This window comes from Sciurus carolinensis, chromosome 8, assembly GCF_902686445.1.
Source record: "Sciurus carolinensis chromosome 8, mSciCar1.2, whole genome shotgun sequence".
Taxonomy (NCBI): domain Eukaryota; kingdom Metazoa; phylum Chordata; class Mammalia; order Rodentia; family Sciuridae; genus Sciurus; species Sciurus carolinensis.
Window position 1 is genome coordinate 114,972,846 of NC_062220.1, and position 23,688 is coordinate 114,996,533.

Sequence of the window (23,688 nt, forward strand, 5' to 3'; positions counted from 1 at the left end):
GAATCAGGAGTTCAAAGCCAGCCTCAGCAATTTAGCGAAGCTCTGAGCAACTCATCAAGACCCTGTCTCTAAATAAAATATAAAAAGGGCTGGGTATGTGATTCAGTGGTTAAGAACCCCTGGGTTCAATCCCTGGTACAAAAAAAAAAAAAAAAAATTGCAATTTTGCCTTTTGACAATAGGGGTAACAGTGCCTACCTTAAAAGGATGTTGTGATCTAGGCGTGGTGGTATAGTCTGTAATCTCAGCAACTGAGAAGGCTGTAGCAGGAGGACTGCAAATTCAAGGCTGGTCTCAGCAATTTAGCTAGATCCTGTCTCGAAATAAAAAGGGCTAAAGGTGTGTCTCCATGGTAGAAGACCTCTGGGTTCAATCCCCACTACCACAAAAAATAAAATAAAAATAAGAATTTTGTGAAAATTAAAAGAGATAATCGAGGTAGTGTTGAAACAGAGCCTGGCACCAAATGAACACACTAAAAATGATAACTATTTTTTCTTACTGTTGTTAGTGACACGTTGTGGGAGAGAAGAGTAAAGTTTCATTCCAGGCTGGGACTATGGGGTTGCAAAGTTCCCATGAAAAAATGACCTGAGACCTAAAGAATAGTTCAGCATGAGCAAGAGGGAGGAAGAGAAATAGCAATGTGACAGCAGTTGAGGTTCACCATTTTACAACCTATGAAGAAGTCTTTGGCTTCCCTCATCTAGTTCAACCTTCTTGGCAACCTTATCAGACTGGTGTCAAGAGTTAATACCTCCATGTGTCACAGGTAGGAAAGTGGGGCACAGAAGGGAGGACGTGTTTAGGATCACACAAGGTCCAAAAGCTGGGCATTCTGGTTCATTATAGGTGGGAAAAGTCAGCAAACACTGGCAAACACCGAGAAGAGTTGGTTAAATTCTGGGTTATACAAGCAGAACAAAATCCAAGGTTGATAGGTGAAAGGGAAGTGAGATGCTGACAAGTGACACAGAAACCAGGCAAAGAGATCCACTCGTACAGAGTTTTATTTGTCAGTCAGTATCTGACAAAGGCCATCGCTCGGAGAAAAGTGAGAGAGGCAAAAAGAACTTAACTCTAGGGTATTTTATAGGGCAGATTTTGGACTGCTTGTGTAAGGTTATATGAGCTGTTTGCCTAAGAGCATATGATGGGCTGCCGGGACAAATAAGGAGATGTTCCAGTAGGTAAGTTAATGAGAGGCAAGAAAGCAAAACTTATTTCACAAAATGGTGGAAAGGATTTAAAATGGCTGCATAGATGTCAAGTCTTGGGACCTAATAGTCCTCCCTTTTCTGTTTTATATTGGGCCTCCCTTGGGGATGTGGGTAGAGATTGCTCTTCTAGCTACTTCCAGCTGGAGTGGGGCGTAGTCTTAAGATGTTAGGGGTGTGTGAGGTCATTAGAAAACTGGTGAGGATCTGAATCTGAAGACAGTGGCAACATTTGGAGGTGGTTATATAAGAAGTCATCACTTTTGGATGGCACTGGTATTCCCCAAGGATCATCTGGTTGACTGATTAGTGAAGATCTTGTTTTTTTCCAAGATGGCTTCCTGGAGGTACCTAAAGAGCCAGGGGGCTAAGAAAGCCAAGGTTAATATAGCAATTGGTGGACCTACGAGGGGAAGTGCCCAGACAGGAAGGGATTCCAAGAGGATGAGGAAAAAGGGGAAAGACTAGATGTGAAGCCTGCCTGTCAGATTTTTGTGGCCAGATCTTGTAAAGTTTGTATATTTTGTTCAATTTCTCCAGATTGATTGACATAGTAACAGCATTGGTCCCTTAGAAAGAAACAGGTTCCACCTTTTTCAGCTGTGAGGAGGTCCAGAGCCTGCCTGTTCTGTAAGACCACAAGGGAGGAGATTTGGGCCTGGAGGATGCGAATGACTTCAGTGGAAGTTTTGATAGATTTGGCCACTTCATCACTTAGTTGTTCAAATTGCTATGTCCTAGGGCTCCTACTGACAGTCCTAAAGAAATAAGGGAAGTGGTTAGGGTTATACCAACAAGAACTGGGAGGAAAGCTGCACACTTATGACGAGCAGGTGGAATGTGAATCATTATGAATTCTGGATAGCTATACAGAGTGAGCCGAGGGGAGAGCATCACCAGTATGCAAGGACCCATAGTGTAGAAGTTAATGCAAGTGCTTAAAGACTGGGAGCATAAGAAGTAAGTGCCCAAAGGGCTAAAGAAGGAGGCAGAATTAAGAGTGATGTTGGTGGACCATCGGAAGTGGAGGGCGGTGTCCTGGGAGGTGCGCCAGCAAGGTCCTGTTAATTCCAAAGAGTGTACATGGATATTCTGAGGAAGCCTTTGTGGGTATGGTGTGCAGGCATTATGGGGAACTGAGATATTGGAGAGCAAGACCGTTGTGATAGGGAACAGGTCTAATGGGGCACATGCAAAGCAGCTCCTTTGATACAGAGCTTCATTGACAATCTGGTGAAGAAGTTTAAGAGAAGAATCACTAAGTTGTCACTTATTGATAGTTTAGGCTGGGGGGATAGTTGGTGAGAGAGGCAAGAGGATGTGTCCTTGACTATACTGCTGACCATATCTTGGGAGGTACTTGGAGCTTGGTCATAATTTCTAAAAATCTTAAAGGAACCGCATGGATGTACTCCAGCTCCAACTAGGATATTGATGGAGACTTCCCATTTTGTGTGCCAAGGATCTGGTATTCTGAAGGACAGAAATGGTTTGATTCGTTGTACCCAATTAGAATTGTGTGGAAATTTGGATAAGTGGCCTCCTGGCTTTCCATAAGAGTGGCCAGTGCAGTGGTAATTACATGACCAGGATGTGCATCCCTTCCAGTAATCCTTGATGCAAGAACCCGTGTTTTCAGATTTTAAGCAGAGAAAGAAGTGATGATAGTCATGTGAAGTTACTGTGTACTGATTCCAGTCGAGGCAGTTGACCTTGCTCACCTTAGAGAAATCAAAGATGAGAGTGAGGGGACTAGCACAACCTGAAATTGGGCAGAAGGTAGAATTGAGCAGTAGGGGAGGGGAAAAGTCCATGGCGAGTAATTTGAATTGCCAGGCATATCTGGTCCCTGGAGGGTGGTTTTTAGGGTACAATTGTTGAGTTCTACCTTCCCAGAGGATTGGGGATGATAAGGGCTAAGGAAGTGCCAAGGGATGTTGTGAGCTTTGGCTACCAGTTGTGAGATATGAGAGGTGAATTCGGGACCAAGGTCAGATTGAAGGGAGGGAGTCCGAATCCAGGGTGTTGGCTACCATGTGGCTGTGTTTGTTGGAGGCAGGGAAGCCTTCAACCCATCCTGTCAAAGTGTCAGTGAGGACCAGGAGATATTTGTGTTGTTTATCAGAAGCATGTGGGTGAAATCCAATTGCCAGTCAGAGCCGGCGAGATGCCCTCATTTGATCCAATGGGGGAAGGCAGGGGGATGAAGGTTGGAGGTGGGGCTGGCTTTTTGATAGACTTCACAAGAGGCAGAGAGGCCCAAGAGAAATTGTGAGTCCTCAGAGGAGAGTTTGAGGTGAGAACTGACAAAGTGTCTTAGAGATGAAGTATTTGGGTGGAAAAGGTTGTGAAGGTATGCGAGTATTTGTCAAGTGTCGAGTGCGGAAGTTGGAGTTGTAGGAGGGGAGAGAGCAATGGAAGGAGGTTGGATGACAAGGGGACCTGTTGGAGGGTGGCGGCCCTCGCTTCCAGGTCTGTTTTGTTATTGTCTACTGAGACAAAGGAAGAATCAGTTTGATGAGATCTGCAATGTGAGATGCCAAGAGCAGTGGGAAAATGTGAGGTCCGAAGAAGTTCAGAGATGAAAGTGGCATTGGTTATAGAAGTACCCTTAGTGGTGAGGAATCCACATTTTCTCCAGATGGTGGCATGGGAAAGGAGTATGTGGAAGGCATATTTGGAATCAGTATATAGGTTAAGAGAGGATTCCTTTGCCAGGGTGAAGGCTCTAATAAGAGCAATGAGTTCGGCCTGCTGGCTGGATATGTTGTTGGAAAGAGAAAAGTCTTCTACAACTGATGATAGAGATACTACAGCATAACCTGCCAGGCAGACTCCCTTAAGGAGGAAGGAGGAGCCATCAGTAAACCAGGTGTGAGTAGCTTGAGGCAGGGGTCCCTCATGTACATGAGTAGGATGTGGGAGAAGTTCCTCTAGTGTTTCAAAGCATGAGTGGGTAAGGAGAAAGTTTGAGTTTGAGGAGTTGGTAGAAGAGTGGTAGGATTTAGTGGCAGACAGGTGAGAAAAGTAAGGCTGGTGTCTTCTGTTAAGGACAACTGTAAGGAGAGGATGTGGGAAGTGGGTAGAGTATGTAGTCCTTTGTAGGTGAGCAGTTCCTTAAGGGGATGATGAGTCAGGATTGTGAGTGGGCCTCAAAAGTAAGTTTTTTTGATTCAGTAATTAGTAAGAAGGCTGAGACCAGTGTCCGTAAATAGGGAGCCCATCCTTTGTGGAATCTAAAGTCTTTGATAAGTATGCTACAGGGACAAAAGTGGGTCCCATCATGTGTCCTAGGACCCCAAGAGCAAATCTAAGCTTTTCAATGACATAAAGGTGGAAGAGGCGTGAAAGGTCAGGCAGTTGGAGAGCAGGTGCTTTAAGAAGAGCCCGTTGGAGCTTGGTGACGTGTGTGGTAATGGGTTGTAGAAGAGGCTCAGAAAGTGGGCCTCGAGCTGTGTCATACAGAGGTTTGGTCAGTATAGAATAGTTGGGAACCCAGGCATGAAGTAACCCTGCCATTCCCAAGAAGGAGAGAACTTCCTCTTTAGCAGGAGCATGCAGATTAGCAATAAGTGTTTTCCTATCAGCTGGGATAGCTTTGTGAGTTGGAGTTATGAGTAAACCCAGATAGGTGACTTGTGGTAAAGACAACTGTACTTTGGAAGGTGAGATCCAGTATCCTAAGCCCGTTTAGGAAGAAGTTTGCAGATATCTTGATGTCCATTGGTATGAGGGTTGCAAAGAAGGAGATCATTGACATATTGGAGAATGGTGGATCTATCAAAATACCAGGAGGCTAGGTCTTTGGTTTTGGCCTGGTCAAAGAGGTGGGGGCTGTCTCAGAACCCTTGGGGGAGTACAGTCCATATCAGTTGAGAGGCCGTGTGAGTGGCTGGATCAGTCCAGATGAACGCAAAGAGATTTTTGAGAGTTGGGATGAAGGGGAATAGAAAAGAAAGCATCCTTCAGATCAAGTACTGAGAAATGGGTGGTTCCTGAGGGAATGGTGGATAGGAGGGTATAAGGATTGGGTACTATGGGGTGGATGGGTATGACAGCTGAATTAATGATGTGGAGGTCTTGAACCAGATGAAAGGACCCATTAGACTTTTTAAAATTGGGGTGTTATAAGGAGAGTGAGTAGGTTTGAGGAAACCCTTATGGAGAAGATCTTGAATGATGGGTTGTAAAACTTGGAGTTTCTGTAGAGAAAGTGGATATTGGGGTTGGGCTGGAAAATGATTTGAGAAAAATTTGGATGGGTTCATGGTGTGAGGCAAGAGAAGGGCTAGAGATGTCCCAGACAATAGAGCTTACCTCAGATGGGGGTAAGGGAAGAGAACAGGAGGGGAAAGAGGGTTGGGGGCTGGTGACGAGGTTAAGGATTAAAGGAGTAGGCATATGTGAGGGGCGAAAGTGAGCGTGGCTCCTAATTTTGAGAGAATGTCTCTCCCTACTAGGGGAATGGGCCATCTAGAAATGACAAAAAAGGAATGAGTAAAAATTAAAGAACCAAAGGTACAGATAAGTGCAGATGCCTGTAGAGGTTGATAGGGATTATCCTCCACCCTGACAATAGAGGACACTGAATGGGAGGCAGGGCCCCAGAACTCTGTGAGGACTGAATATACGACTCTAGTATCTTAAAGGAAGGAGATAGGCCACCTGCAACTTGCAAAGTTACCCTGGGTTCTCATGAAGGCCTGGCAGTAGTCAGGTCTCAGGATCCTGGGCCTCATCAGTCCTTCTCTGGAATGAGGGGCTAGGAGGGTCGGATGGCCTGGAGCCACTATGAGCTTGGGGACAGTTGACGGCCCAATGTCCTTCCTGCTGGCACTTAGGACAGGGGCCACGGGGCTTGCGAGGCTTAGGACATGCCCGGGCCCAGTGACTCATCTGACCACATTTAAAACAAGGCCCTGGTGGACCCTTTCTTGAAACAGTGGAACCAGGGGTTGGCACAGATACACAGACGGCTTGGGTAAGCATCTGGTATTTCTGCTTGTGGGTCTTTTCATCTCTTCCATTATACACCTTAAAAGCCACAGCCAGAACCTCAGCTGGAGGAGTTAGGGGTCTTTTCTCCAGTCACTTTAGTTTAGCCTTAATGTGGGGAAAGATTTGGGAAAAGAAATAGGTCATGAGGAGTTGCCTACCAACAGCGGGCTCCAGATCTAAGTCCGTGTATTGGAGGAGAGCCTTATTAAGGCGGTCCAAGAACATGCTAGGATTTTGTTTGGTCTTGGATTACTTCTTATAATTTTTCATAATTAATGGTCTTATGGGCTGCATGATGGAGGCCTTGGCTTAAGCAAGTAATAAATTCATCTCATCTATGACGACCAGCCTCATCATTGTAATCCCAGTCAGGTTCCTGATCAGGAATAGCTGCTGTGCCAAGAGGGTGGGCCTGATTAGTTTTGATGGATTTCGCTGGCATGTACCCTGGCCTGCTTCCAGGTGTACACCTGTTTCATCAGGTGTAAGGGTGTTGGACATAACATGGTGACATCGTGCCAGGCGAGATCATATGATTGGGCCAAATATTGAAATTCCTTTATCTAAGTGGTGGGGTTAGAGTTGTAGGAATTGAGTCACTTCTCTATCTGGGAAAGATCTGATAGAGAGAAAGGGTCACAAATTCTAACAACTCCATGGACTCCAGCGAACTCGAATAGAGGGGGTAAAGGGGTGGGTGGAACTTGGTGAGTGGCTGTTCATGATCGCATGGCAGGCAGAGAGAAAGGAGGGGCTCAAGGGGTGTCTGAGGAATTGGGGGTGTTAGAAGGAGCTGGCTGAGGAGGGAGCTGATATGCTGGGGTTTTGTCAGCGGGGTTAAAGGTAGAGGATTCGGGAGTTGGTGGTTCAGCCTTGGGATTGGATTAGTAAGAGCTGAGAGAATCTGCAAGGGAGATCAAGGACTGCAGAGAGAAAGTTTAGTGTGCAAGAAGGAAAAGGCCTGAACATATGGTATCTCCTTCCATTTTCCCAAATGCTCACAGAAATCGAAAAGATCCCTAGGGATATTGGGATCCAATGTGACCTTATGCGGCTATTTGGAGTAATTGTCTAAGGTATATTGAGGCCAAATTTGGTTACATAAACAAATAAGTTTTTGGGGTTTGAGATCTGGAGTGAATGGAGTGGTCCTACTTTGGCCAGAAAGCAGCCTAGGCGGGTATGTGGAGGGACTGAGGGGAAGTTGCCCATAGTGAGAGTAGGGGTTAGTGGGTCTAGAGGCGAGGCGTCTCCTGGTCTCTATTGCCACGTAGTAGAAGAGAGTTACACAGGGGGTCGTCACCACTGCAGGGTAAGCGTCAAGGCAAAGGCCTGTAGGGGTGCCTGGATGCCCACCCGGCACTGGGGCTTTCATAGAGACAGACTGGACCCAGGACAAAGGCTAGGTCTTGCAAGTGGCAGTCCTTTCAGGAAAGAGTCCCCAGTCAGCAATTAGCATAAGGATTCAGCTTGCAAGAACCATGGCTGGGGGTTCCCCCGACCCTCAGAGAACCTTGGGAGTGCCGGACACTCAAAGTCACTTCCCAGGTCTCAAGGGTCGTTTAACCATAAAGCTCGGGGAGGAGCCACTTACCAAATGAAGCCAGTGTCGGGATGTGGAGAAAGAGCGCTTGGTAAGATGGAGGCCTGGTCTCCGAAGAGGGTCGGATCGGGTCCCAGGGCAGCTCAGACCCTTAAAGCAAGGGGAGCAAACACGCTGGGGACCCGATCCGAATCACGGCACCAAATGAAAGGGAAGTGAGACGCAGACGAGCAACACAGAAACCAGGCAAGGAAATCAACACGTAGAGAGTTTATTTGTCAGTCAGGATCTGACAAAGGCCATTCCTCAGAGAAAAGTGAGAGAGGTAAAAAGAACTTAAATCTAGGGTATTTTATGGGATGGGTTTTGAACTGCTTGCGTAAGGTCGTACGAGCCCTTTGCCTAAGAGCATAGCATACGATGGGCTGGGCCGGAACAAATAAACGTTCTAGTATGTTGGTTAATGAGAGGCGGGAAGGGGAGTTTATATTTTAGTTTCTGTTCTCTCTGTAAGTACCCCTCTCTAGGGCGGGAAAGCGAAACTTATTTCGCAAAATGGCTGCATAGATGTCAAGCCTTGGACCTAGTAACAGGTGCGAGGCTCTACTTCCAGGAGTGAGCTAGGTAGGTTTCCTGGGGAACTGGCACTGGAATAGGCTTCTTTTCAATTCGGCGTCAAGATCCCATCGGTCTTACCTCTCTCCAGTAGGAGTGCGAAGGCGTTCGTTCATGAAGAAGCTGCACCGATTATCCCCAGGCAAGAGTCTCAGGGAGAGACCAGTTCCGATCCCGGGGCCGCAAACCCCGCCCGCCCAGCAATCTGGTTTCCATAACAACGGTTTCTCCTCGAGGGGAGGAATCGGCTACTCTGGTCTTCGGAGAAATCTCGGTTCCCGTTCTGCGCTCGGTGCAGTCCCGCTCGGACTTACCAGGTTACCAGCTTCGCGATCACTCCTGGATCAGTCAGAAGCACAATCGACCGACCCACCCCAGCTTACTCCGTCTTGCCCAGTCCGTCTCCACGGCAACGCGCCCATTAGCACAATGGCGGCTGCCGAGGGACAATTCTGCTGCGTACGCAGCCTCCCGGTTCGTCCCGCCCCCAGGCCCCGCCCCATCGCGTGTTTTCCAGGCAACGCACAGAGCTCTGCAGGTCGCGTCTGCGTTGCGTGTCACTCAGTGTCTGCGCAAGCGTAGCAAGCATGGTTTCCATTCCTGAGTCGTTCTCCACTTTGGATGACGCGACCGCACAGTCGAGTAGGCCCTCGGTTTCTTGGAATCTGGCCTCGTACGTGGATTACAAGTCCCCCTCCAAAGCGACCACCACTTCCGGCACCACCGAGAACTTGAATTTACGGCGCGATAGGGGCGGCAGCCGCCAAGAAATCGGCCACGGGGTCCAGCCGCAGGTCTACTTCCTGCGCCCCCGAACTTCGCAGCCATCTGTGCTCTTCAGGTGCGGTCTTGGTTCCCCGAACTCTCTTAGACCGGACCCCCAACCTGCGCCCAGCAACGCTTATCCCGAGAGGCCCTTGTTCCCCAATCTCTCACCCCAGGGGAATCTGGATTTCTCAAAGAACCGGACCCCAGCTTCTTCCTAGTCCACCTAGGGGCCCATCTGAACGCCTTCAACTCCCGCGAGTAACCAGGAGTCCTGTCTCCCAACATTTCCTGTAAATCTTCCCGGCCCGTCAGTTCTTCAGCCTTGACCTCCTATGTCCCGCACCATTTGGGAGGAGTTCCGAACCTGCCTGAGCCTGTTGAGATCCAGGTCCACCGTGGACTCGAACCTGTTCAGCACCCGTCTTCTTAGCCTCCATGTTTCTCAGTGATTTTGGAAAAGCCCCCAGTTCCTCTGCCTGTTTCCTATCATTACGAGCCCCAATCCCACCCCCGCCCTGCCCCACCACCCGTTTTCATGTCTCAACTCTTGCTACATCTTCGCAACCTTCTGTAGGGGTCTGGCAGTGGAAGGCAATTTGGTTCAAAAGGACCTTATTTATTACTTGGAAGGGAATATTTCCAATCATTGCCTTAAAAAAGAAATCCTTTCCTGTATTGATAAATTTGGTGCACTGCTAAGTAGATGAAGAGTGTTTTATGATCAGGTTTGATTACGCCTGCTTGCCAACCTCTGCAGTTTAGAGAGAACTTGTTCACTGTTTAGTTACCTCTTTTTTCTCCCGTCTAATACACCTGTCTATGTTTTATACATAATCACATACATTTTAGTGTTTGGCTTACTAAAGCTATTCATTTCTTGTTGTACATTTAGTTTCCAAATTTTAGCAAATATGAACATTTAAGTGAGCAAAAACATTTAAAGGTATATATTGTTAAGCACTTCATGATGTAACCAAATTATCAATGAAATTATCAAATTAACAGTGAAAAGGGGTGGGAACGAAGTGCAGTGGTAGATCACCCCTGCATTCAATCCCCAGGACCACCACCACCACCACCACCACAAAAAAAAAAAAAAAAAAGTGCTTAAATATTTTAGGTTTGTTGTTTTGTTGTTGTTGTTTTAACAAGATTTGTGAGCACCCTGACCTCAGAACTAGTCTTTCCATCACCTCGTGTCTAATGCTGTGTTGCCCTGCATAGAAATCAGAGAAATGGAAATGGGAGACTGGAAATGTTTGTTTGTTAATATTAGTTTGTAAATATAAAAATATTCACAAGACCGTTGTTACAAGTTGACTGAAGATGAATTAGAAAAAAAATCTAATCCTTCAAAATGTTTTACCCTTAAAAAAATACTTTTTAAAATTCTTTTAGGAAAGTAATGTACACTTATGGAAAAATCAGAAAAGACAGACCAGGACAATGAATGACCAGAGACAGTCACTGTAACATTTTGACAACACAAAAAGTTCACTGTTGGGTCTGGGGATATAGTTCAGTTGGTAGGGTACTTGCCTCACATGCACAAGGCCCTGGGTTCAATTCCCAGCACCAAAAAAAAAAAGTTCACTGTTTAGTTACCTCTTTTTTTCTCCCATCTAATACACCTAAGATGTCTATGTTTTATACATAATCACATGCATTTTAGTGTTTGGCTTACTAAAGCTATTCATTTCTTTTCTTGTTGTACATTTAGTTTCCAAATTTTAGCAAATATGAACATTTAAGTGAGCAAAAACATTTAAAGGTATATATTGTTAAACCACTTCATGATGTAACCAAAATATCAAAAGGTGAAAACTTTTCTCTTGGCTGACAATATCCATTTTTTTTTTATCAATTCCTCATTTTGTCTAAATTGTTATCTCATTTTTTACCTGGAGTATCTGGCTCCATACTATCCCACCATACCCACTTCACTCCATCTTCTGCTTCTCACTTTCCAGAGTTTTCTAAAACCCTGCCCACTCCAAACTTGCCTCACATTTGTAAGCTTTTCTCAAACCCTCTTCCCTTAAAATTTCCCTATTAACCAGTCTAATCCTTATACAAACCCTTCATTTTATTTTTCTCTGTTCTAATTTACTACCCACTCCCAGATTCTCCTTAGATCTATTCTGTGCAGTAACTGCCCCCCCCCACCATAGTCTCTCTCAAATTCAACCCTCTGACTCCTATTCTCCAACTTTGAGTCTTCTCTAAGATTCCCCCCTTCCATCGCACCTTGCTTTTTCTCATTAAGGTAACTGCTCCTAGAGCTGGGGGGTGTAGCTCAGTGATAAAGTGTTTGCTTAGTGTGTGCAAGGCCCTAGGTTCCATCCTCAGCATCACCCCCCCCCAAATAAAACTCAAACAAACAAACAAAAAACAGCTCCTGACGGTTGTCTCTGATTCCCTGTTGACACTTCTCTTCTTGACTGCTCTGGGCTCTTCAACATCCTTCTCAGGTATCCATGTCACAGTTTGTTAGCACACACCTTGTCCACGAGGAGAAACATGGTTGCTTCCTTACTCCACGGGGAGAGGAAGCTATGCTTGTCCTAAGAAACTTGGGGAGGCCTCAGCCACTCCCCCAGGATTTAATCAAATCAGGCCCTAGCCCTGGCCTTGGTCTCAGCCATCTCTAACCAGTACCACCTTCCCCTCCCACTTCCAGTATAATGAATTCCAGTGAAGCAACAATGAACAAATTTTTACCTAAGAGCCACTTATCTCGAGTGATTATTCGTGACAACCTCAGTGCACAACGAATCTTTGAGACAGAGGTAAAGTAGCCACAAGTTTTTGCATTACACAGTGTTAATGGCTTAACCCATATTCATTCCATATTCCTCATATCATGGAGGCAGTAGATCCTTAAGGTGATAGGGAGTCATCAAGATGTTCTAGGGCAGGCCCCATTTTTACAGAGGAGGCAGTTGATAATTGGGGTTACTGACTTGTGCAAGGTATCATACCTGTTCTTGAACTGAAGGAGCCAGAGAAAATGATTTCCTGGTTTTTTCACTCTTGTATTTTTTTCTCAGAGTATATTACCTCTCTAGGGAATTCATGAATACATTCTTATTATCTCCCATACAAAGTCTTAGGTTCTAGAGCTTTGAATTGACATGAACATTTATCTGGTCAATTTTTTAACTCTGGGGGCTAACCCCATATTCCAGATGAGAACTGAGGCTCTTTTTGATTATGAACAAGTAGGGTTTGACCTACATACTTGGAAGCCCAAGTGTTGGCACCCAGTGCTCCCCATGGACCCTGATTGATTCATTCATTAAACATGTCTTTTGGAACTGCTTGGGACAGGCATTGCTAGGCACTAGGAAGAGACAAGTGAATAAGATAGATCCATCAAGCAGAGCATTTATCCCAGAATTGAGCTTTCATCTCCTTGACTATTGAGCTTCCCTCCAATGTTCCTGGGTCAAATCTGGACGGGCCCATGAGGTTCTCACTTGAGAAGACCTGGAGATGTAGCTTAATTATAGAGCACTTGTCTAGCATGCATAAGACCCTGGGTTTGATCCCTACTACTGCCAAAAAAGAAAAGAATCGAGAGCCTTAAAAGAGAGTACTAGATCCTCTTGGGGGCCATATAAACCAAAGCAAAGACCAAGGTGGGCATGTAACTGAGAGGCAGAGTACTTGCTTAGCATGTGCAATGATGCCCAGGGTTCTATCCCCAGCATTACAAAACAGTGAAAAAAAAACCAACAACAAACAAACAAAAAACCCAAAGCAGATCAGGGACTGGGTGTTTACTAAATTTGCAGTGGAGTAGTGTAGTGGAAATAGGCCGGACTTAGGCTTGGAGATGGGCGGCCAGCTTTGGGTAATCTTGAGTGAATTGTTCTTCCCAGGATCTGTTTCCGTATTTGTGAAATTTGTAAAAGGGTCTATTAAGACCCTTTCAGTTGCAGGTCATATAAACAACTTGAATTAGTTCAAGCAAAATAGAGAAAGCTGGGTTTACATAATCAAGGATGAATAGGGCAGCGTCATCAGTGTTTGGGATGAGAGAAGCCAGGTGTTCCAAAACCCTTGTTGTGTCTTCCACTCCCCTTCTTCATCTTTTGCTGCTTTCTGAATGTTGTCACAATCAGGCTGATTTTCCTTGGAGGACAAGGCCATCCTGGCATGCAGACCACAAAGGAAATACAGTGCTTCTGCTATTGATCTAGTTAGTCAAGGACCCCAGTTGGAGAAGGACCCCAGTTAGCCCCAGTTGGGACTTGGGTCCATTCCTGCTCCAGTCATGGTGACTAGGTGGTGTGTTGTGTTCTGGCTGGCTCAGGATAGGTTGGGAACTAACCTCTATACCCACTGTATGGGGAATGTTATACCTTGCCAGTGGGGCAAAAAAATTTTGAAATTCTGTACCTGGAAACTTCTGCATTGTCTAGAGGGCTGGTTCATCTTTCAGCCAGAAGCTTCCTTTTAAAGCAGAATTTAGCCCTCATGCATTTTAGGTACTTGATATCCATTATATATTATTATGTTCATTTAAATAACTCAGGAAATCAAGACTTAGAGACATGGAGCAACTTTACTTGGGTCACATGGTGAAGAATTGCAAGCCAGGTCGTTGTGCAGATTCTTCCTTAAAGAGAGAGAGTGTCTTCTCTATTATAAACCTGGAAACTAGCCCAGAGACTGACTTGCAGGAACTTGGTGGATTCAAGGGCCTTAGTGATAGTGTGGCAGTATTCCTGTCTCCCCACCAAAACTATTCACATTGGGGAAAGAGGTAGCTTTGGCTAGACACCAGTTTCAGTAAATACAGCTAAAATCTAGTGTCTCAGGAATCCCATGAACATGCTTTGAGAACAGTGGATAATGGCTGGTATCATTCATCTACAGCCTTGGCTGTTAAGCAGAATGGTTTTGCCCCACAGGGGACATTGGCAATGCCTGGAGATATTTGGTCATCACAAGTCAAAGTGGCATGGGTGCTACTGTCATTTAGTAGGTAGAGGCCAAGGATACTGATAAATATCCTACCATGTGCATGATAAAGAATTGACTAACCCCAAACATCAATAGTGTCAAGGTTAAGGAACATCTAATTTCTGGTAAGTGAAGCTCAAGGTGAAATTACTAGCTGAGACAGCCCAAATGCCTACTGTCATGGAGTAGACTAGAAAATAGTGGTATAAGCAGTCATTTACTTCTCAGTGGCTGGATCAGAATCATCTTGCGTACACGATAAGAATATAGATTCTGGGTCCCATCCAAATCCTACTAAACTGGAATTTTTGGGGTCTGTGATTTTATCAAACAACTGAAGTGTTTCTTACATTCAGCTGGGTGTAGAGACCACCAATTTGAATTATATCTTTTAGTGCTCATTCTTTTTGTCAACTGTCCTTCCTTTAACTTGATGTGCTAAATAATCATATCAACATTGACTAGCCTTTATTAAGAACTCCTTTGCTTAGCATTGTGCCAGATCTTCAAATAATTTTAGTGCTTGTCTGAATGCCCTGGGAAACTTGTTAGATCAACTCTTACCAGATTCTGTTTCTACATACCCCAAACTTCCCCACCCTTCAAAATCCCACCCCAATTTATACGCCATCCCCTCCATGCAGCATTTCCCTAGCAGAGCTGGGAATCAAATCCAGGGCCTCATGGATGCCAACCTAGACTCTACCCCTGAGTTACACCCATGGCCTCTGCAGATTTTCTTGATATCTGCCCTCTTTTGAATTTTGTGCTTCTTTTAGGGCTATATTACTTTCTGCCTAGCTTAGAAATATTTAGGTGTGTACATCTCTCTTTCTGACTCTGTTGTGGTTATTGGAAACACCTGTGGCTGATTTGTCTTAGCATCCCTTCCCATAGCTAGCTTGTTGGAATAAATAACTGAATGTGTAAGAGACAGGATGTGCCTTCCCAGATCTTATGATGTTGTTGGGATAGGACAGAAGTTATATAATAGAAGTAATAATTAGAATTCATGGGATAATAAGGGATATCACAGACAATATATGGGAAGTACTAGATGATTAACAGGAACAGGGTGATGAGTTATAGAAAGAGGTGTTTCTCGCTCTTTCTAGATACACTCTTCCCACAATCCTAATTCCCCATTTTTACTGACCGGTCTTCACACAGAAATGTTATATTCAAAATCAGGCTCCTTGGCTGCACACTGTCAGAATGTAACACAGAGGTTTTCCACTTTTTATAAATGAGGAAACCAAGGCTCCCTATGAATCATGGTATTTATGGAATGAATATTTGATCCAGCAGGCACATTTCTCACTCCCAAATCAGCAGCCCTAGATGCCTTTCTTGCTGTGAAGTAGCTTCTTAATCCCTAACCTCACCTCTATTTTTTGTAAGATAAGAGCTTCAGACAAGACCAAGAAAAAGATGAGCCATTTGTACGACCATCTGAAAAAAAAGTTTATGACAGACCAACTCAGAAAGCTGGGGCGCTGGAGACAGGAATCCATGAACATCCAGCAGTACTTGGATAAAATCCGGATATACAAAGTCCAGTTGAAACTCCAGTCTCACAGGAAAAGCCATCCACTCTAGTTAAGGCAGAATCATCTGCCCCAGGGCCACAACACTAGTCAGACCAGAGGAGAACTAGAAGCTAGCTAGCCTACATCATCATTGAACAATAAACTGAGACCAGCAGACAGCAGAGCACCAAAAAAACCCTCAGTAATTCTAATATTCTTTGTCCTACCCATCCTCTCTATTATGGTGAAAGAGATCCTGACAGTCCCATCGATGTTGTAGTGGAAAAGGCTGAATCAAGCCAGTCTCCATGATTCAGGCAAAGATTGACTTTTCAGTGTCCCCATTTCTTTTTCTTCCTTCCTTCCTTGCTCTGGGAATTGAACCCAGGGAATTACAAATGTTAAGTATGCACTCCATTACTGAACTAACACCAGTATCCCACATTTCTAAAGTGATATATCCTACCCAGGTGTTCTGGGAAATGGAAATTTATGTGGGAAGGACTCAATAATGCCACTTCCTGGCATTCCAGTGGTAAGAAGGTCAGAGTGGGGCATCAGATAGTGTTATTTCTGCAACCTATCACCCATGTGACCTTGTAACCTCCTTGGACCTGTTTCCTTATCTGAAAGAATCAGTTTATAGAAAGGGAAACCTACCTCCAAGAGCTGGCATGAGGATGTCAAATGCTTGGTCTAAGGTCCATTGTTTCCAATGGCTACCATCAGGATGGTAGCTTCTAGCCTAATTAGCTTCTAACTTTGCTGGTCCCCACTCCCTTTCTACTTGTTATCCTGACTACATCCTGATAGTCTCCAGTTTGGGTCTTTACTTGTGAAGACCCTGTTATAGAATGCCTATTCAGCTCACCTGGCCTCTCACAAAACTGTCTTTCAAGGCTTATCTCAGTACCATTTCTACAAAGCATTTCCTGACCTCCTGCTGCCCCTTGTCTGCCCCTCCCCCTAGCCTGCCTAAGTTACATGAATTTCCTTTTCCCTCTGAATTTGGGTTCCTATGGTAGCTTCTTTCTGCCTTGTATGGTAGCCATTTGGGTGTTTGTGCTAAGCCCTGATTTGAGTGTACTCTCTGAAAGTGGGAACCAAGGACCCTCCAAGATTCAGTTCAGGCCTCATTTCTTCTTTGATGCTTTTCTGACTGACTCTAGTAGTCAGAAAGGCTGCTCCTTCCTGTGCCCTTGGTGTGTCCACTCTTATCTCTGCACTGTTTGGTTGGCCATTACTTGTTTGCACAGTCTCCCTGATCAGGTTGTAAATGTTTTGATGGTAACAGTGCTGACACCCACCACAATGCCTAATGAATGGAATAGTTACTCAGTGTTTTGAAAAGATGACTGTCTTATTTTTCTCTCTATTACAGCATCTGGACAGCGCATGGAGGAAGGGCTTGGTACATATTTTTAAGTTAACTGAGTCTCCTCATTTTACAGATGAGGAAACTGAGGCCCAGAGAGTAGCCTGAGTTGCCTAAGGTCATATGGCAAGTTAGTGGCAGAGAATTAAAACCAGGTGTCCTGGCTCCTGTGGAGTGGTCATTCTGCATCACCACAGTTGCTAGGTAAGGACCTTAGTCCTCTTGGTGGCTCTTGGAAGTCATCCCTGGGAAGTTCTCCACACTCCTCTTCCTTACTCCCTCCAGCACAGCTGCCTAGTGCCATTTGGCAGTCTTTTCCATAAGCTGGAGGATCTCAGCAAACCCCAACTTATGGGGTAGGGAGATAGATGTTCATGATGTTTTTATTTCCCCCTTTTATGGTCTTCCTTTAACGCTAGGGCCTGCTACTTTTCAGTGGGAGCCCCAAACATCTTTTTCTAGGTTCATGTTTGTTTTCTTTTGTAAACATAATTGATTAAAATAAGTTCATTCAAAATATTTAAATGTTATATAAGCAATATGACATTTGTAGAAAAATCAACCAAAACAATAACAAAAAGTACCTCTTCTCTTAGATAAACTAGGCTTTTGGTATATTTCTTATATTTAGTATATTTGTTCTACTTCAACAAGTCTTTTTCCTTCCTTGGCATTGTACCCAGGAAGGAGAAGGCCTTGGGGATCTTGGAATCTTCAGGAGTCTGCAGAACAGGCCCAGTTCCTCCTATCCCTAGGAACTTTCTGTGTCCTATAGCTCATCTGATGCAGCTTAATGTGGCCCAGGTACCATACACCTTTCTCCCCTGGAGAAAATGACTTTGCCTGAGGGTCTTTGAGTCCCCATGTGGTGCCCAAAAGACAGAGTGGACCCTTGGGGTTCGTAGAAGGAGCTAGGAAGGAATGTTTACTTTTATCAGCCACTGACTTGCCTCTGATCATGTGGACTTAATCTTCCCATTTTTCATTGAAAAAAACAGGATATTGTATTTAAATTGGGAAAAAGAAGCAATAAAATTCAAGAGAAGCCACTTAATTATTGGAAGGAAAGAAAGAGCTTAAAAAGAAGAAAAATTAGGGAAGAATGGAGTGTTGGATGGGAAAATATTATGGAAATAATAGAACCTTAATACTAAAGAGGGGTTTAAAGATTCTTTAGTCTGGTGGATCTGTACATGCACATGGGCACACACGTGAAACTCAGGTCCAGTGAAATATTACCTGGAAGCCCATTCCAGTAGTCAGAACCATTAACATACTAACATTTACTGAGCACTCATGTGCTCAGTAATGTACAAGGCTTAGCTGTTTTCCCCAACATGATCTCATTGAATTCTCCCTATCTTATGTGTAAGAAAATGAGGTTCAAAGAGTTAGAATCTTGTCCAAAGTTGGACAAATAGTGACAAAATCAAATCCAAACCCAAACTGAAGCCCATCTCCTAACCACCACACTTAGACTCCCTGTCCTTATCACTCCAGGTAGAAGCTGAGGGCCTGTGACTCCAGAGTACAGATCAAATCCTTGATCTTCTCTCAACTCACAGATGGTATTATGAGGCCTCAGTAATGTCAGTTATGTGAGGTCAGCTGTTTAACAGCAGAACTGGACTCAAACCTAGGTGTCCCTTATACCAGGTAGCTGAAGAACTTGCCACCCATTCTGGGATGCAAGCTATTAAGGAAATTTAGGACAGGTTAGGGTGATGTGGACAAAGGAGATGGTCACCTAAGAAGTGGAAGGAAAGAACAGTCCTATTTATTTCCTGGTAGTTGCGAAAAGATGTTCTCAATATCACCATCAAGAAATCTTTGCTAAATATTCTTTGGGCCTGAAGCTCTGTGATAATGGCAGGGGATAGGTGAATGTTACTTTCTTTTAAAAAGATTAAGTACATTCGAGCATACCATTATTTTCTGCTGAAAATGCATTCCATTCCCTCCTCCTCCACCCTCCCCCAATGCATTTCACTACTTTGGAGCACTTGGAAAAGCTTAGTTGATAAAACTTGCTGAGTGCGTGGTGGACCTTGTTCCTTCCCTCTCCAGAATTTCTCCACAATCTGGAATACAAGGAAGGGAACTTCTATTTACTGAGCAGCTATGACATGCAAAACATTGTATATTTTACCTCATTAATTCCTTATAGCTCTTTCTAGGCATCACACCCATCTTGCAGCTCATAAAACCAAGCACAGCTGAGTGTAGTGGTGCTCACCTGTAATCCCAGCTATTCAGGAGGCTTAGGCAAGAGGATTGCAAGTTCAAGGCCACTTTTGTCAACTGAGTGAGACCCTGTCTCAAAATAAAATAAAAAAGGTTAGGGATATAGCTTAGTGATAAATTACTTGCCTAACATCTGAGACCCTGGATTCAATATCCAGCACCACAATAAAATAAAATAAATAAAAAAAAAAAGCACAGAGAGGTTAAGGAGCTTGCTCTAAACCATTTAATTTGAACCAGAGTGTAGGTACATGGAGTATAATCTTTTCATGCCAGCCCACTGCCCCCAGCTGTGCTGAGTTTTATTATGAATACAAAGCTTAATATCAGCCACAGTTGGTTGAAGGAACTGTTCTGCAAGAAATGCCCGTGTTTGGAGCTTCCTGTTCATGGCCTCTGGTTCCTGATTCTCCTCCCATGGCTATAGCTGTTGAGTATGGTGGTAAATAAAATAGCAGGAAGGAAATCTGGGATGAAGACCACTCCCCTTATTGCTGGTCCCAACTTTGAGCTGTCAGGCAGAGGAAGTGGCTTTAGAACCCCAGCTTGATCTAGAGCAAACTGCCAAGGGAGGTAAGCATTTGGAATTAGAAGGTCAACTTGTCAGGGAGCAGGGGAGGCAGGTGGCTCTGCCCCAGTTGCTGCTTGAGTGAACAGAGTGTTCTTAATTTCTGCTTCATTCATCCATTTATCCACCCATCCACCATCCCACCCACCCACCTATCCATTTATCCATGTGGCACTTCAACACAGAGAAAAAAGATGGAGGAATTGGTTTTCTTGTTTGTTGTTATACCTCTGGCTTTTCCCAATCAGGGCAGGCAGGTGGGGTGACCTCCAGCTTTGGAGTGTCTCTACCCTGATATGCTCTGATCGTGGTTAAGTCCCCTTTCCATTTTGAGAATTGGGGGACTGGAAGACCTGTCTTGTGTAGATCCTCTCCTATTTTGCATATGGGTAACTGAGGTTGGGAGTGGGAAATGGACTTACCAACGTCAGGTAAGGAGTTGGGGATGGATTCAGGACTGGACCACAAGATGCTGGCACACATTTGTGAAATGGGAATGGGAATCCTGACTCTCCTCACTCCCTGGGATTGTAGGGCAAATGTCACAAGGTAAGGTAAGTGATGGGGAAATGCTTTGACAAATGAAGTCACAGGCCCAAAATGTCCCAGATGTGTACTGGGACCCTGGCTACTGGACCACGATGAATCCCACAGTGACCACCAGGGGTCAGCAGATGCTTGCATTTATGTCTCAGGTCCGCTCTGATGGAGTCACCATTCCTGTATTTGAGGTCTGGGAAGGGAAGCCAAGTCATTTAATCCCTGGGATTCCTAGGAGGAACAGGAGGCAAGCACATATATGGCCCAGCCCTTTGTTGAGTTAGAAAGTTACTCCAGATAAGTCAGAGCTTGGCCTAGCCGCTGATTTTGAAAGTCAGCAGTGCTATAAGAGCTGAGGGAATGATGCCAAGGCAGGCCTTGGACTAGGGCTCCCTCCCTCCCCCAGGAAACCTCTGTAGGTTTTAACTCTCCCACCTGCAACTCAGGGGCAAGGGAACTGGTGAATGGTCCCTGCATTTCCTTCCATTTCTCATAACTTTCCAAGCATGGTACCATGTGGCTGTATTCCCAGAAACAGACTGAGGTAGAAGACTGTGAGTTCAAGGCTAGCCCTGATACAGAGGAAGACCCCATCACAAAAACAAGACAAAACAAGCAAGCAAAACCACACAAAACCAAAAAACCCAGCATTTCTCAGACTGTGAGATGAGTCACAGGGCTTTATAGACATAATGCTTACAAATATCTGCCAAGTTAAAGGCAACCAATCCTGCTCTGAACAAAGTCAGGGTACCTAGGCTAATACAACATAATTCAGGGTTTTACTTTACTAGTGTATTCACCACTTCATAAAATGATTGCAGTGGGATTCCTTTAGCTAGTTTGCTCATCTCGGAGCATTTTCAGAGGTTCTGTCACCAAGCCCCTGTCATTCAAATGCACATGCCTCCTTGGTACAGTCTGGTCTCTCAACTACTGGACTTATGCCTGTGCAGATAGTCTTTTTAAACTTTCCCCATATTTAACCAGCACTTTCAACTTCATTCTGCACATACTTATTGATATACTTGTATGTACCAGGCACTCTTTTTTTTTTAATTCAAAAGATATTTATTGAACACCTATTTATGATGTGCCAGTCACTAATCCACACCTTGGGGATGTGGCAGTGAACAAAGTAGACCAAGCCCCTGCCTCTGTGGAATCACATGTTGTGGGGGAAGAAAGACACTAGACAACGTAAGTAGGTAAAGTAGGGACTCTGTTAGAATACAATAAGTGCTAGAGAGAAATATAGCACCCAACCATAATGAAGTCACCTTGGAAAACACTGGAAGTCCCTCGAAAAGTTAAACACAGAGTTGCTACTTAAAAAAGCAGTTCTTTTAGGCATATACCTAAGAGAAATGAAAACATACATCTATACAAAGATTTATGCATAAATGTTCATAGCAGCATCATTCTATATGGCCAAAAAGTAGAAACAGCCTACATACCCATCAATGGATGCATGCAGAAACAAAATGGTCTATCTGTATAATGGAATAGTATTTGGTAATAAAAAAACAATGAACTGAGACATGCTACAATATGGGTGAACTTGAAACATTACATCAAGTGAAAGAAGTTAATCCCAAAATATGATGTAGTGTATGACCCCATTTACATGAAATGTCCAGAATTAGAAACTCCATAGAGACAGAAAGTAGAGCTGGGCATGGTGGTACATGCCTGTAATCCCAGAGATTCGAGAGGCTGAGACTAGAGGATCACAAGTTTGAGCCCAGTCTGAGCAATTTAGCAAGATTCTCAGCAATGTACTAAAACTTTGTCTCAAAAAACAAAACAAAATCCAACAACAACAAAAATACAAACTGAGAATGTAGCTCAATGGTAGAGTACCCCTGAGTTCAAATCCCTGGTAACCTGCCCGCCCCCAGTTGATAATAGATTAGTGATGGCCTAGGGAGGCTGGGATTTGATAGGTAAAGGATACAGAGATTCCTTTAGGGATGATAAAACTGTTCTAAACTTGATCACGATGATGGTTATGATAGGTAACTGACGTGAGCAGTGGGAATGTGAGGTTAAAGATACAATTCTATAGATTGGACCTATTGTGCTAACCCTCACAGTTTTTCTTTTGAAGGTCAATTTGCCTGAGGATGCTTTGGTTTTTACCTCGATTAAGTCAATAGGAAGTGCTACATTCCTTGGCGAACTATCTATTATCTACAGGACCAAGGCAGGTCCAAAATGCTCCTCTCTGCCAATAAGAACACAACTTACCCTGAAGGGAGGGACTTTTGTGATCTTTACACAGACCAGATTCCAGGATTCAAGGATACAGGAGGATGAAAACAGAGTCCCCAAACCAAGAATTCTGTAAGAACAAATTCTAATTAGAACTTGGGCAGAGGTGACTCGGAGTTGTTTTGAATCTTAAGCATGTCATTATAATAGAAAATCCCCGCTCCATGGGTAAGATCATGTGCAGTGAGTACTTAAAAGTCTGAAACAATCCTGCTGTTAGTCAAAAGTCAAGAGGTAGATATGGGTGAGACTCTGGAAACTTTCCTGCAATGCCCAATAAAGCAGGAGGGTAGGAAGGGTATGTTATCTATCCTTTTGCTCTCTAAGGGCCCACTCTCTTCCTTGAAACTATTCCTTTTTCTTCTTTTCCTGTTCCTTTTAATAAACTTGTGTCTGCTATTTTCAATGACTCCTGTGAAATCTTTCCAGTGTGGTCACAAGAACCAGTGACTAAGGACATCAGTTGGTTACTTTGTTTCTACAGATGGCCTTGCTCAGCAACAGGTGCACAACTCTGTGACTATATTAAAAACCACTGAGATGTACACTTTTAGTGGGTGGATTTTATGATATGTGAATTATTTTTTTCCCAGTGACATAGGTTAACTCAGGAAAGCAGAGGCACATTCAAGAGAAAATGTGGTCTATCTTGAGAGTGAAAAGCATCAGTGAATTTATTTTATATATATATATATGGTATATATATTTTATAATTTATTATATGTATTTATATATTTATTTTATATAATTTTATATATATGTGTGTGTGTGTGTGTGTGTGTGTGTGTGTGTGTGTGTGTGTGTATACATTTGGTACCAGGGGTTGAAATCAGGGGTGTTTAACAACTGAGCCACATTCTAGCCCTTTTTTGTATTTTATTTAGAAACAGGGTCTCAGTGAGTTGCTTAAGGCCTTGCTAAGTTGCTAAGGCTGGCTTTGAACTTGTGTTGCTCCTGCTCAAGTTTCTGGGATTACAGGCATGTGCCACTGCACCTGGCTGTGAATTATATTTCAATAAAAGTTTTACATACATACTTAACAGCAG

The 23,688-nt window shown here is 44.1% G+C and overlaps 2 protein-coding genes across 9 annotated transcripts in view; one reads left to right on the forward strand and one right to left on the reverse strand.

Annotated features, from left to right (window-relative positions):
- Nucleotides 1–8,840, reverse strand: part of Dusp18 (dual specificity phosphatase 18) — a 56,007-nt gene extending 47,167 nt beyond the window's left edge. For 3 of the 8 annotated variants that reach the window (XR_007109732.1, XR_007109731.1, XM_047560123.1), the window contains exons 1-2: nucleotides 8,455–8,840; nucleotides 199–313 (exon numbers count right to left, since the gene is read on the reverse strand). The gene's annotated coding sequence lies outside the window, so the exon portion shown is untranslated. Of the gene's footprint in view, nucleotides 1–198; nucleotides 314–7,809; nucleotides 8,433–8,454 lie in introns of those variants that run through there. The other 5 variants (XR_007109733.1, XM_047560127.1, XM_047560125.1 and 2 more) reach the window with 5 other exon arrangements.
- Nucleotides 8,477–15,711, forward strand: C8H5orf52 (chromosome 8 C5orf52 homolog). Its single transcript, XM_047562163.1, has 3 exons — nucleotides 8,477–9,214; nucleotides 11,822–11,930; nucleotides 15,514–15,711. The coding sequence occupies exons 1-3, from the start codon at nucleotides 8,961–8,963 to the stop codon at nucleotides 15,709–15,711; spliced, it is 561 nt and encodes a 186-aa protein (XP_047418119.1). The 5' UTR covers nucleotides 8,477–8,960.
- Nucleotides 15,712–23,688: the final 7,977 nt, after the last annotated feature.

What these genes read in the sequence shown, in the direction of transcription:
- C8H5orf52 (XM_047562163.1), top strand. Translation starts at nt 8,961, where the DNA reads ATGGTTTCCATTCCTGAGTCGTTCTCCACTTTGGATGACGCGACCGCA. An exon ending in CAGCCATCTGTGCTCTTCAG is followed by an intron (nt 9,215 to 11,821) that starts GTGCGGTCTTGG and finishes TCCCACTTCCAG; the next exon opens with TATAATGAATTCCAGTGAAG. An exon ending in AACGAATCTTTGAGACAGAG is followed by an intron (nt 11,931 to 15,513) that starts GTAAAGTAGCCA and finishes ATTTTTTGTAAG; the next exon opens with ATAAGAGCTTCAGACAAGAC.